This window comes from Austrofundulus limnaeus, unplaced genomic scaffold (assembly GCF_001266775.1).
Source record: "Austrofundulus limnaeus strain Quisiro unplaced genomic scaffold, Austrofundulus_limnaeus-1.0 Scaffold33, whole genome shotgun sequence".
Lineage (NCBI taxonomy): Eukaryota > Metazoa > Chordata > Actinopteri > Cyprinodontiformes > Rivulidae > Austrofundulus > Austrofundulus limnaeus.
The window spans coordinates 847,812-859,170 of record NW_013952435.1 but is presented as its reverse complement, the minus strand read 5'-3'; the positions used below and the strand labels follow the sequence as shown (position 1 = coordinate 859,170).

The 11,359-nt window shown below is 39.7% G+C and overlaps 1 protein-coding gene across 3 annotated transcripts in view; it reads right to left on the bottom strand.

Annotated features, from left to right (window-relative positions):
- opn6a (opsin 6, group member a) overlaps nt 1–11,359 on the bottom strand; it is a 14,433-nt gene that overhangs the window by 2,282 nt on the left and 792 nt on the right. The window contains exons 1-6 of one of the 3 annotated variants that reach the window (XM_014005938.1): nt 9,551–9,840; nt 8,276–8,481; nt 6,255–6,354; nt 4,013–4,117; nt 3,703–3,926; nt 2,232–2,717 (exon numbers count right to left, since the gene is read on the bottom strand). In XM_014005938.1, coding sequence (XP_013861392.1) covers nt 2,259–2,717; nt 3,703–3,926; nt 4,013–4,117; nt 6,255–6,354; nt 8,276–8,481; nt 9,551–9,689 — 1,233 coding nt within the window. In that variant the 5' untranslated portion in view covers nt 9,690–9,840 and the 3' untranslated portion in view covers nt 2,232–2,258. Of the gene's footprint in view, nt 1–2,179; nt 2,718–3,702; nt 3,927–4,012; nt 4,118–6,254; nt 6,355–8,275; nt 8,482–9,550; nt 9,841–11,359 lie in introns of those variants that run through there. The other 2 variants (XM_014005936.1, XM_014005939.1) reach the window with 2 other exon arrangements.

Sequence of the window (11,359 nt, the reverse complement as noted above, 5' to 3'; positions counted from 1 at the left end):
CCATATAAGGATATGTTTCCTGCCTCAGATACAAGGAAGTGTCCAGTCATGAAAAATGACAGCAAAAACTAAAAAAATAAGAACTTTACGAGTTCAGAGATTGAAGTCCGTCTGTCAGAGATCCAGAAAAGAAAATCTGTCATTTTTAGCAGGTCAGCTGTGGAATAAAAAGAGCTGCTTAAAGTATAAACAACTGTGTTAAATCATTTTCATTTATTCAGAAGCCACGGCGCTGCGCACGGCCCATTTGTACTGTGCGTACAAATGGTTCTTGCATGAGGCCCAATGCTATCGTTTGAACTAGCATTAACTCTTTGGCAGCGGAGGAGTCAAATGGCTAGCTGACTGCTGCCAACTAGTGGTCGGAGGCTAAATTACAACATAAATGAACTGCCGGTTAGTTTTGAGCYTCAATTAAAAGTTGATACAGTAGGCTTTAAAGACTTTAGAGCATCAATACAGTATTGGGAAATGAAATATTGCAATATTTTCAGTGTGAGTTTTAATGAAGCTCAGCTGGATGGAAGAACCGAACCAAAACAACAAGGTTGAACCATTAATCAGTCAGAGGGATAATTTGCTAAAAATGAACAGACAAACACACATGGGACAATAGTCATACTGGCCATCTTTGGATGGCTGTWAATGAAATATTCACTCCTGTTTACCAACATTTCCCTAAAGAGCTCAAATTCTTGAGTGTGAACATGCAGCCGAGCTCCCCTGTGACTCAGTCAGTTACAATTTTAGATGCAACAGAGGCCAGACTCTTGACACACCTCCCTGAACAAACATTTGCCACAGATTCTCTCTGTAGGAGCTCCTGACCACGTTGGCTGAAATCTCGTATCTTTTAACAGCTGTGACCGACGGGGAAATTTAAAACAGAAAATGTATCGCTGCCGGTTCCACGTGCAGAAAAGGACAGGCAGACCTTTTAGCTCGACGCGTACAAACGCTCCCTGTTTCCCCTGATTGGTGACAAGGAAAGAAAAACTTTTATTTTAAAAAATGATCCGTGATGTTCGTCCTGTGTGAAGGGAGACTTTGTTGCCCTCAGACAGACACACAATACTACATGTGTCTGATTTTCCATTTGGGAAATCCTGAGCTTTAAACCTCACGTCCCAGGCTCTGGTTTAAACAGAGAAATCACCATGAGCCTGATAATACAGAGGCTCAGTGTGGAGGCCTCGCTGACAAACCTCCATTTTGGGGTTTGATACGAAAAAGAAACAAATCCCAAATGTGTGAATGCTGATTCAGCATCATCTCGATGATGTAGTTTTACACCAGAAAATGTCGTGTCAATGTAGGTAGCATTTAATTTAGCTTTTAGATAATGTTTTCTTCTTTTAGTCCTAAAATCTCAGTTTCAGCTTCTGTGCTCACTACATTTCGGTAGAAAGAGCTTTTTTTTAGCTTGAGATGAAATCATCTTTATTTAAGTAGATAAATGTTTCGAGATCAATTCTGTTTCAGCGCTTGAACTCTTTTCACAAATTTAGCGACTTTGTGTCCGACTTTAGCACACCCATACACGTGCACAAACAGTATTGCCTCTAAGGTGGGCAACAATGTTGCAACTGAGCTCCTGAATATGATTTATTATTATTAAATAAGTTATACAATAGCTGTTGTTAAGTGCCAGGAGGACTGCGACCAGTTATACATCGGGGAAACAAAGCAGCCACTGYTCAAAAGAATGTCCCAACACAGACGAGCTACATCTAATGGCCAGAACTCTGCAGTTTTCACTCATTTACAGGCCAGCGGTCACTCTTTCAGAGATGAGGATGTTCTCATTCTTGATAGAGAGGAACGTTGGTTTGAGAGAGGAGTAAAAGAAGCCATTTTTGTGAAGAAAGACCGTCCATCATTAAACAGAGGTGGAGGCCTCCGTTTTCAGTTGTCCCCCTCCTACAGTGCTGCTATTGCCAGTATCACTCCACCCCCTGTTAACAATAGGTGTTAATTAGGTGTCAACGATAGCCATGTGATGTGAGTATCAGTCACATGGAGGCAGGACTCAAAAGCCTGAATTTTGCCTGAAACTCTCAGACTGAAGAAGTCTCTTGGAGGAGAGACGAAACGTTTCATTAGAGAAGAACCCGTCCAGAAGACCTACACATTTTTTTTCTTTTTGATTTTTTACCTGGATTACTGAAATGCATCAGGACAAGTTATACAATAATTTAATAAACATGGGTAAGACAAAAAAAAATTCTAACTTGTTTGAAACAAAACAGAATCAGTCTTCAGAGTCGGTCACACCAGTACTCTGAGGTCTCAACGTGCGATGGCACATCAATGTGGAAGACCTCTGGAGGAGTCCGAGGAGGACTCTTGACCCTCAGGTTGCTGTCAGCGTTGGGTCGGTTCACCTCTCCAGCTGCGTATTTCACCTCTGGCCTCTGGACAGGAAGTGACCCGGGGGGGCCCGTGTTCTGGACCTTGAGATTGATGTTTTTGAAGTGTTGCAGACGCACCACCTCCCTGCTCTCGGCCGTGCAGGGCAGCAGCACCGAAGCGTCTCTGCGGAACTTGGAGCTCATGCCGAAGTAAATGAGCGGGTTGTAGAAGCTGGCGGACTTGGCGAAGAGACGAGTGAAGATGCTGGTGACGCTCGGCACGTGGAAGCCCCACGCCGACCACATGGACACCACCGCGTACGGTGACCAGGCCATGATGAAAGCAGTGCAGATTACAACTGAAATCTGGGACAAACAAACATGTTTCCTTTTAATTACTTATTTTCTTTAAATTTTAATTAAAATTCTGCAAGTTTTGTAGATTTTTTTCTAGCCTTTTGCCACTTTTAGCTATTAATTAATCAATAAGTATTGTTAGCTTTCAGGCACCTTTCGGCTACTTTAGGTTTTTGCTAGACTTACATAACATTTCACTAGCCATTTTGTTTTTAGCAAGCATTTTGCAGCTTTTAACTCCCAATATGCTCCTTTAAGCTAATTTGCTTCTTTAAGCTTTTTTATGTTGTTTTGGTATATTTTTGCCTTTAGAAAGCATTTTCTAGCTTTTATTTATTGTTTTTGGTATTTTTTTAGTTTTTTTTTGTTAGCCTTTTGCTTGTCTTCTATCTCTTTGTTTTCTACATCCAGCCATACTCTTGCTGTGTTAGCTTTTAACTAGCAGTTAGTGCCTTTAGAAAGTGTTTTTGTTACCTTTAACTTGTAGTTACCAATGAGCTTCTTTTAGCTTTTATTTATTTTTTGGTAGTTTTTTGATTTTATTTAGTCATTGGTTGCTTTTAGTGAGCATTTTGCAACTTTAAACTTCTATTAATTAATTAGCTTCTTTAACCTTTTATGTTGTTTTTGCGTTCGATTAGCCTTTTGCCATTCGTTTGCTCTGTTAGCTTTTAGATAGCAGTTGGTTCTTTTAGCTTGCCTTTTGCTACTTTATCTACACTTTTTACTATTTTACCTTTTAGTTTGCTTTTTATTATTTTTGATTGTTGTTAGCTTAGCTTACCTTTTAGCTTTTAGTTAGTATACTTATTTCACCTTTAACAACTTAGTTTCTTAAGTCCTTCAACATTTAGTGTTCACACTAATTTTCACAGAAAATGCTGTTTTTATAGTTACCAATAAAAAAAATGTAAGATGCATTTAACTTTTTTTTTTTTTTACTTTTTCAATAAAACTCTTGGAAACAAAATTGATTATTCTACTTCTGGCGTACCCTCGTAACGTCTCTCTCCATTTTCCTTTGACGATCAGAGAGGAACCCGTCAGCTGACATGGCATTTGTGTTTTTCACAGTTTTGATAATAGAGATGTAGGAGAAGAGCATGATCATAACAGGGATGAAGAAGCAGAAGATGAGGATGGAGATTATGTATGATTTGTAAATCGTAGAGTAATTGGCTTTGGACCAGTCCACCTCACAGGTGCCGTAACCTCGATCTTAAAAATATAAGAAGCAGAGGTCAGAATGCAGACTAATGATTAGAAAGTATAAATATTTTATTATTGTTTTCTGTTAGACAGACCTGTGTAGCTGCCCCATCCCAGCAGAGGAGCAGCAGACCAGAACACAGCTCCGGCCCAAATGAAGATTAGTGCGATGCCGACTGTGTTTATGCTGATGCAGTGAGCTGCAAAAAGAGAAAACCAACGTTAGCGCAATTTAACAWCCCCGAGTTACGAATCTGATTGTGGGATTGACTTTTGGTTCAGAAGGTCAAACGATGGGATTTTGGCAAAGGCAGAGCGGAAACAGTGAGAGGCTTGAAAAGATGCAAAATTCTCGACTCGCTATGAATGTTTGTCCTGACATTTGTCRAACAAAGGAGTCTTTTCTTACATTAACAGCCTTTGTGAACTTCTCTGCTGAAAAGAAAAGTTTTGTGTTCAGAGGAAGAAAAATACACTGTTCTGTTTTTCTGCCAATCTCATTTGTATCGTACCTTAAATCTGATCTTTACAAGTGAAAATCTGTAGAAAGATTATGAACAATAAATTATTTACTTGTTCTCTGTAAAGTCAAGGCATGTACTGGTACTTACCGGGTACATTCCTTGTAAGTAATCTGGTACGTATAGAGTATGAACATGGTACATATCAGGTAATTATCTGCAGTGGTGGGCACAGTTCTGCTAATCCACTAATCCGCTATTAGTAGAATTGCTTCTCATTTTGCGGATTAGCTTTTTTGGCAAACTTTGGGAACTGTTAGYAGACAAATTAGCTTCCACTGTATTGGCTTTCATTAATTTTAAGTCCGCTAAAACATTCATAAGTGCAAAACTTATATTTTTATTCCATTTATCTCAAATTAAAGTAAAAACTATCCCCTTCTACAAGCAGTGCTGGATGTGTCAGGTAGTTTGTGTAGCATGTAACATCTTTAGCAGCTGAACGTCAAGCTAAGAGCGTCAAAAATAAATAAAATAACATTTACAACACATAAAATTTGACTGCATATAAAACATGGTAGAGAAAGTTTTTGTTATTTGACTAATTTCAAACGGTATACTCTCGACCAAAGAAATGCTTTTATCTGGAGGGGTTAAAACTAGAAGTAGCAAAAGTTAATGCTATAACTGGTTTGGTTTACCAAAAATAATCCCACCCACCTTCAAATTAAACCAGTAGAATCAAACTAACAACAGTYCCACTAACAGTTTTAGCAGTTACCATTAGCTTTCTCTATAAAAATGGAGCTGAGATTTTTGTTTAGCGGAATAGCGRCTAGTGAAGCTAACTTTTTGGTTCCATGTGCCAACCAGTAGTTACATAGTATGTTCTGGGTACTTATCTATGGAGCCCATGAGAAAACATGGGGCTTGTTTTTTTTGTTGCGTTCCCACGCAATAGTATTGTGTTACCTTGTAAAAGTCATTTATCACTGTTGTGCCTGCCGGTTTATTAACAAACTCACATGTTCACCATTARCGAGTTAGCCTACTACTTTAATTCATCTTCGGAATGAATATGTCACACAGCGACGCGTGGAAGTATGATATTTTAACATAGTGCAGCCACGCAACATCAATGTCAATTTCACGAACTTGAGGCGACACACGTTTTGGTAACCGGATATTTCAAAAGAAAAGTCTGATTTAATTCATTTAATACAAAACAAACTTTTGCGTGGGAAYGCAAAACAGTATTGCRARGTAACGCAATAGTATTTCGTGGGAACGCAAAAGGAAAAAAAAACACCATGTCCCATCGCGTGCTCGTACATTGCTATTGGTTGGTTGCATGTTTTACCAAAACATCTACCCAGCCTAACTAKTTTTTTTCCCCCTTTTCTTTTGCACCTTGCATTATTTAAATTTCTTTATCTCACCCCGGTTGTTTGCTTCAACTGTCCTGTGACAAAACATACAGTTTGTGATTCCCACATTTACCGCTAATGCTTACAGTTCACAGTCCAACATAAAATAACCAACTGTCACACATTCATAAAACTTAAAAATAACCACAAACACTAAAAAAATAAAAGTCAGAGGCAGTTACTCGACCTAATTTCCACGTAATTAGGACATTCTTCGACATCAGTTTTTGCGCCAGAAAAAGAAAAWTTTCACCTCAAATTGACTTAATGACAGGTTGGTGGAATATAAACAGCATTGCTGGGGACAAGTGGTGGTTATTTCCACAGCTGAAGTTAGTAATGGAGTTTCATTAGACGAAAACACTCGTTTTCCGTCAGATAAGACCTGGTGGAATGTGGAGGAGGCATGAAGCGTGCTTTCTCCCTTTCGTCTCGTGAAACGCTCTGACCTTTGTGCGGGTGGCATCCCTTGATGTATCTGGTGACACTGATAACGGTCAAGGTGTTGATGCTGACGAGGCCAAAGAGCAGCGTGAGGAAGCCGTCTACCTGGAAGGAGACGGAGAGGTAACCGTTTGTCCATAAGGTCTTATCTTTAGTGTCTTCATCAGATCTCTGTAAGCAATTATTTAAACAACCTCCTTTTTTTTTATCAAACAAGGTTGCTTAGCTGTGACTTTGGTAGCTTCTTTAGGAAGTTGACTTCCTAAATAAGATATCAAAGTAACTTTTTGAATGTTGTCTGTTAAAAAAAACATCTTCCTAAAGCTTTCTTAAAGGGGACATGTCATGCGGGTCATTATGTATTTTCCAGGCATGTAGTTCCATTCTGAAACCTCCTACCATTGCAGACGYTCCCACTTCAGCACATACAGTATTCATAACAATGCTTCGGGGTACAGGTACTCTCTTGGGCGGGAGCTTGGCTGCAGACTGAGCTACAAGGAGGAGCTTTCCATAAATAGGCGGAGCTTTGTATCAGCAAGCATTTTGGCAGCTACCACAGGAGATTCAAGGGTTTCTCAAACAAATATGAACGAGTCAGAGCAACACTCTGGGTGTGTTTTTGATGAGGAAATTATATTATAACATGATATAAAGATCAAAAAAGGTGATTTTGTTGCAAGAAATAAAAATGTCAGATTCGCAAAATTGCTAAACCAAAGGTCCATGACCTTTAATGTTCAATAATAGGGAATAGAAAAAACTGAACAGATTGGAAAATTTGACATACATCACCGGGAGAGACTAAATTCAACTTTCTGCACTCCTAGAGACTCAAAGTACACAACAAATGCATTCATTAAAAATGTGGTTTGAATGACATGTCCCCTTTAAGTGGAATTACGTTAYCGTGTTTGAGTTCATCTGTAAGTATGTGACACCCAGCACCCTGCTGGGTCATGTCCAGGTGACACGGCTCATTTAGGGTCATACACTGATTACTTTCTTGATCTGCCTTTATCCTAATCCTGTTGTTGCCGGTCGTCGTGTTTTTCCTCGCTCAGGTTGCAGAACTCAAGGTTTTGAACCAGCGTATGATTATTTCTTTAAATAATTTAGTTTGAGACTCATCAATTTTGCTCATTCGAGTTTATTTGTGACATCACAGAAGCAGGAATACGCAGACGAAGTGTCTCCTGCAGCTTGTTTGCGTCTGGAAGCTCTAACTGGGGCTAAGCCACACCGGATAATGTCCTTGGGTGAAAAACACACGTTTCTGGCCAAGCTGGATCTGTTCATGTCACATCATGCTCTGCGCAGTAATCTGCTCCTCATGTCTCCTTCACCTTTTTGTTTTCTCTCGTCTTATTTTATTTAAACTGTAACGTTTTTCACTTTTATGAACTCTTAACGACCTCTTCTTTCATGGAAAGTTACAATAAGAGGGATATACTAAAACCAAAAAAGTTCTGCGCCCAACATCTTGTTTTGTTTTTAAAGTTCTTGTATGAATAGCACAGTTTTGCCTAAAGCTAGCCTTGAGCAAGAAAAATACCCAGTTTGAATTTCAAGCTAAAGAATGACAGCTATTTCATTTTGAGCTGAGGCAGGGAGGGACTACAAAAACAGAGAAACTGTGTTTCTCCGAGTCGTTCCTCAACAAATCATTAATCTTTACGATACAAATATGAATAAGAACAGCCAATTCAAATTCACAAGAGATATCCATGTTTGAGATCTTATTGTTTGTCCGTCTGGTTGTTGGTTTTCTGCTAGAGGAGTTTCACCAATCGTAATCTTATTATAGATTTAACCTCAAGCCCACATGGCTGCTACCATAATCCCTCGCACACATTCTAACTTTACTGTAAGACTTCATCACGGTCTTCCAATGTACTTGATTGTTTCTGTTCAAAATAAAAAGAAAATCTATGTTTTCATCAGTCCTCACACCGTTTYAAACAGCTCTGAGTTGTTCTCTAGAATATAAATGGTCAGTTGTAATTGTTGTTTGTTTTGCTTTTACCTGGCAGGTCCAGATCCATGTGATCAAATACCCGTCATCCTTGAATATGTTGAATATTTCCAGGATTCCTCTGGAGTAGCCGAACACAGAGATGCTGGCATCAGAGATGGCGAGATTTAATGTAAAGAAGTCCGTTGGTTGAAGCGAGGTCCGTTGTCGGTACAGGACAAACATCACCAAACTGTTTCCAAACCATGACAGCCAACCTGAAAAGAAAGAAAGCGATGGAGGATCAGGTAGAGACGAGAAGGTAGAGATGAGCAGGTAGTCCATCCAGCTGTCCATTTTTCATCCATTTATTCATCAATATGTCCATTTCAATTCATGTATCAATCTATCCAACCATTTATCTGTCTATTGTTTGTTCATTCATCCATCCATCCATCCATCCATCCATCCATCCATCCATCTGTCCATTTTTCATCCATCCATCCATTAATCAATCTATCCAACTATTTATCTGTCCATAAGTCATCCATCTATTCACCAATATGTCCATTTCTATTCATCTATCAATCTATCCAATCATTTATCTGTCTATTGTACATCCATCCATCCATCATTTCATCCATCCATCCATCCATCATTTCATCCATCCATTCATCCATCTGTCTATTTTTCATCCATCCTTCAATCAATCTATTCAACCATTTATCTGTCCATAAGTCATCCACCCGTTAATTTATCTATCTGTCCATCTATCTGTCTATTTTTCATCCATCCATCCATCCATCCATCCATCCATCCATCCATCCAATTCATCCATAATCTCTGTCTCTCTGGTCAACTGTCCATCCATCTATTCATCCATCTATCCATAAATCCATCCATCCATCCATCCTCCATCCATCCATCAGCAGTTAATAAAAAACTTGGTTTTCTTGTTTACTTCTGTTTACACAACAACAACCTGGAGCCTCATTATTGCAAAACTGATTTGTTGTTTCAGTCTCATCATTATCRAATTAATCCCTATAATTTGACACTATCTTATTAGAAAATATCTGAATAACAGTTTTGACTAAAACGAAACAAAGATAATTTTGTGAATGGTAGTTTCTGTCTTGCAGTGATGGATTAAATAAGGATGTTGAGACTTAAATCATTTTAATCTGTGGTTGAATAACAGCAACAATAAGCCTCAAAAAGCCATCTTTTTAAGGCTCTGTTATACAAAAAGGATTATCTGACTCTATTAGCTGGCAGAGACCAGGTGGAAATATGAGTTTGTTAGACAAAAAGTCTATTTGAAGTCTGGATAAGTGGTCAACTCACCCAACACTAACAAATAGACTCCAATGATGGTCTCCCCTTGTTCAGAGAAAGGCGGGTCTGCATGCAGACTGCTGAGGTTATTGTTCCTCCATGGAATATTCACCACCTTCATCGGTAAACTCTTCAGCGTTATTTCCATGGCACGAACTCTTCTGTCTGCGCTCCTCTCCTTTCAGTAGACGCTTTAGTCTCACACCGGAAAGGATGACTGGTCGGTTCATTTTAAATCCAGCTTAGACACAACCACTAAGACCTGACCGCTCACCGTTGGGACGACTGCAGCAGTAATCCTATCTTTTACTTACAACTAAGAAGATACAGATTTTGGGTGGAAATCCTCATCAACCAGTCAGTTGGTCAACTGGTGGTACGGGAGTTTTATCTGGGTTTAAGAACAAAATAATCCTTATAAGAGGATCAAAATACAAGTTTGCCACGTGATATTACCCCCCCATGGTAGGACCATCTATTAAAGCTGATTTAGCCAACAATGCAGAGGAGATCATCTGTTCAACTCCAAGTCAAAGACTTTTGGAGAACTGATGCAAAGAAAGCATCAACATCATCTGTTAGCTGACATTTGTGCTGTATTTGGTCTGGGAACAATTTAGCATCATTTTTTAAAAGTCCTTTTGAACTTTGAGAAGTTTGAAAGGTGTCTGCACATTTTCCCCAGAGATGTGTTAGACTTTCACTAACTGCTTCCTTTTATAGGAGGGATATGACTCCAGAGTTATAAATGTGACCGCAAATCAAATTCACGTGGTCTGAACGTCCGCCGCGCCAAATTTAATGTGTGTCGATGTCAGTGTGCAGGAATCTGGCTCCTCGAGAGCAAATTGAACAATTCCATATGATTTGCCAAAGTAAAAACAGGGTGGACTCATTGGAAAGGTTTGTTTAGTCTTATTGATGAAATGCTGTTGTAAAACGTACCCCCCACCCCTCCACCCCCCTCCAGGTTTCTCCTGTTTACAGTGAGCCTCTCTGTGGTAGCAGACCTGCTGCGGGGGGAACCTGAGCCTCCGCCCTCGGCGTGCATTTAGCTCACAGTGCACACCTTGTTTTGCGTTTCTTGTAGCCACAGAGCAGCTCTGCTGGCCCTCAGGACGTGGAGGGAAAGAGCTGCTGCCAGAAACCTCAGGACTTCCGACTCAAACCCCACGTTTTTCTTAGGCCTCTGAAAGCAGGTATGGAGGTAAAGATGGAGCTGAGGGAAAAGTGCACTTCTGACCCAAATAATCTCCTGTACCAGCAGTTAACCAAATCCAGAGGAGCTCATATGATACAGCTTCAGCTCTGCAGGATATTTACTGGGTACATACATGGTATTCAACAGGTACTTACTGGGTACATACCTGGTATTCAACTGATACTACTGGGTAAATACCTGGTATTCAACAGGTACTTACTGGTCCTTACCTGCTAATCAATAGGTACTGGCTATATACCTGGTAATCAACAGGTATTTACAGGGCACATACCTGGTATTCAACAGGTACTTACAGGGCACATACCTGCTAATCAATTGGTACTACATACCTGGTATTCAACAGGTATTTACAGGGTACATACCTGGTTTTCAACAGATATTTACAGGGTACATACCTGGTATTCAACAGGTACTTACAGGGCACATACCTGCTAATCAATTGGTACTACATACCTGGTATTCAACAGGTATTTACAGGGTACATACCTGGTATTCAATAGATATTTACAGGTTACATACCAGGTATTCAACAGATATTTACAGGGTACATACCTGGTATTCAACAGGTACTTACAGGGTACATACCTGGTATTCAA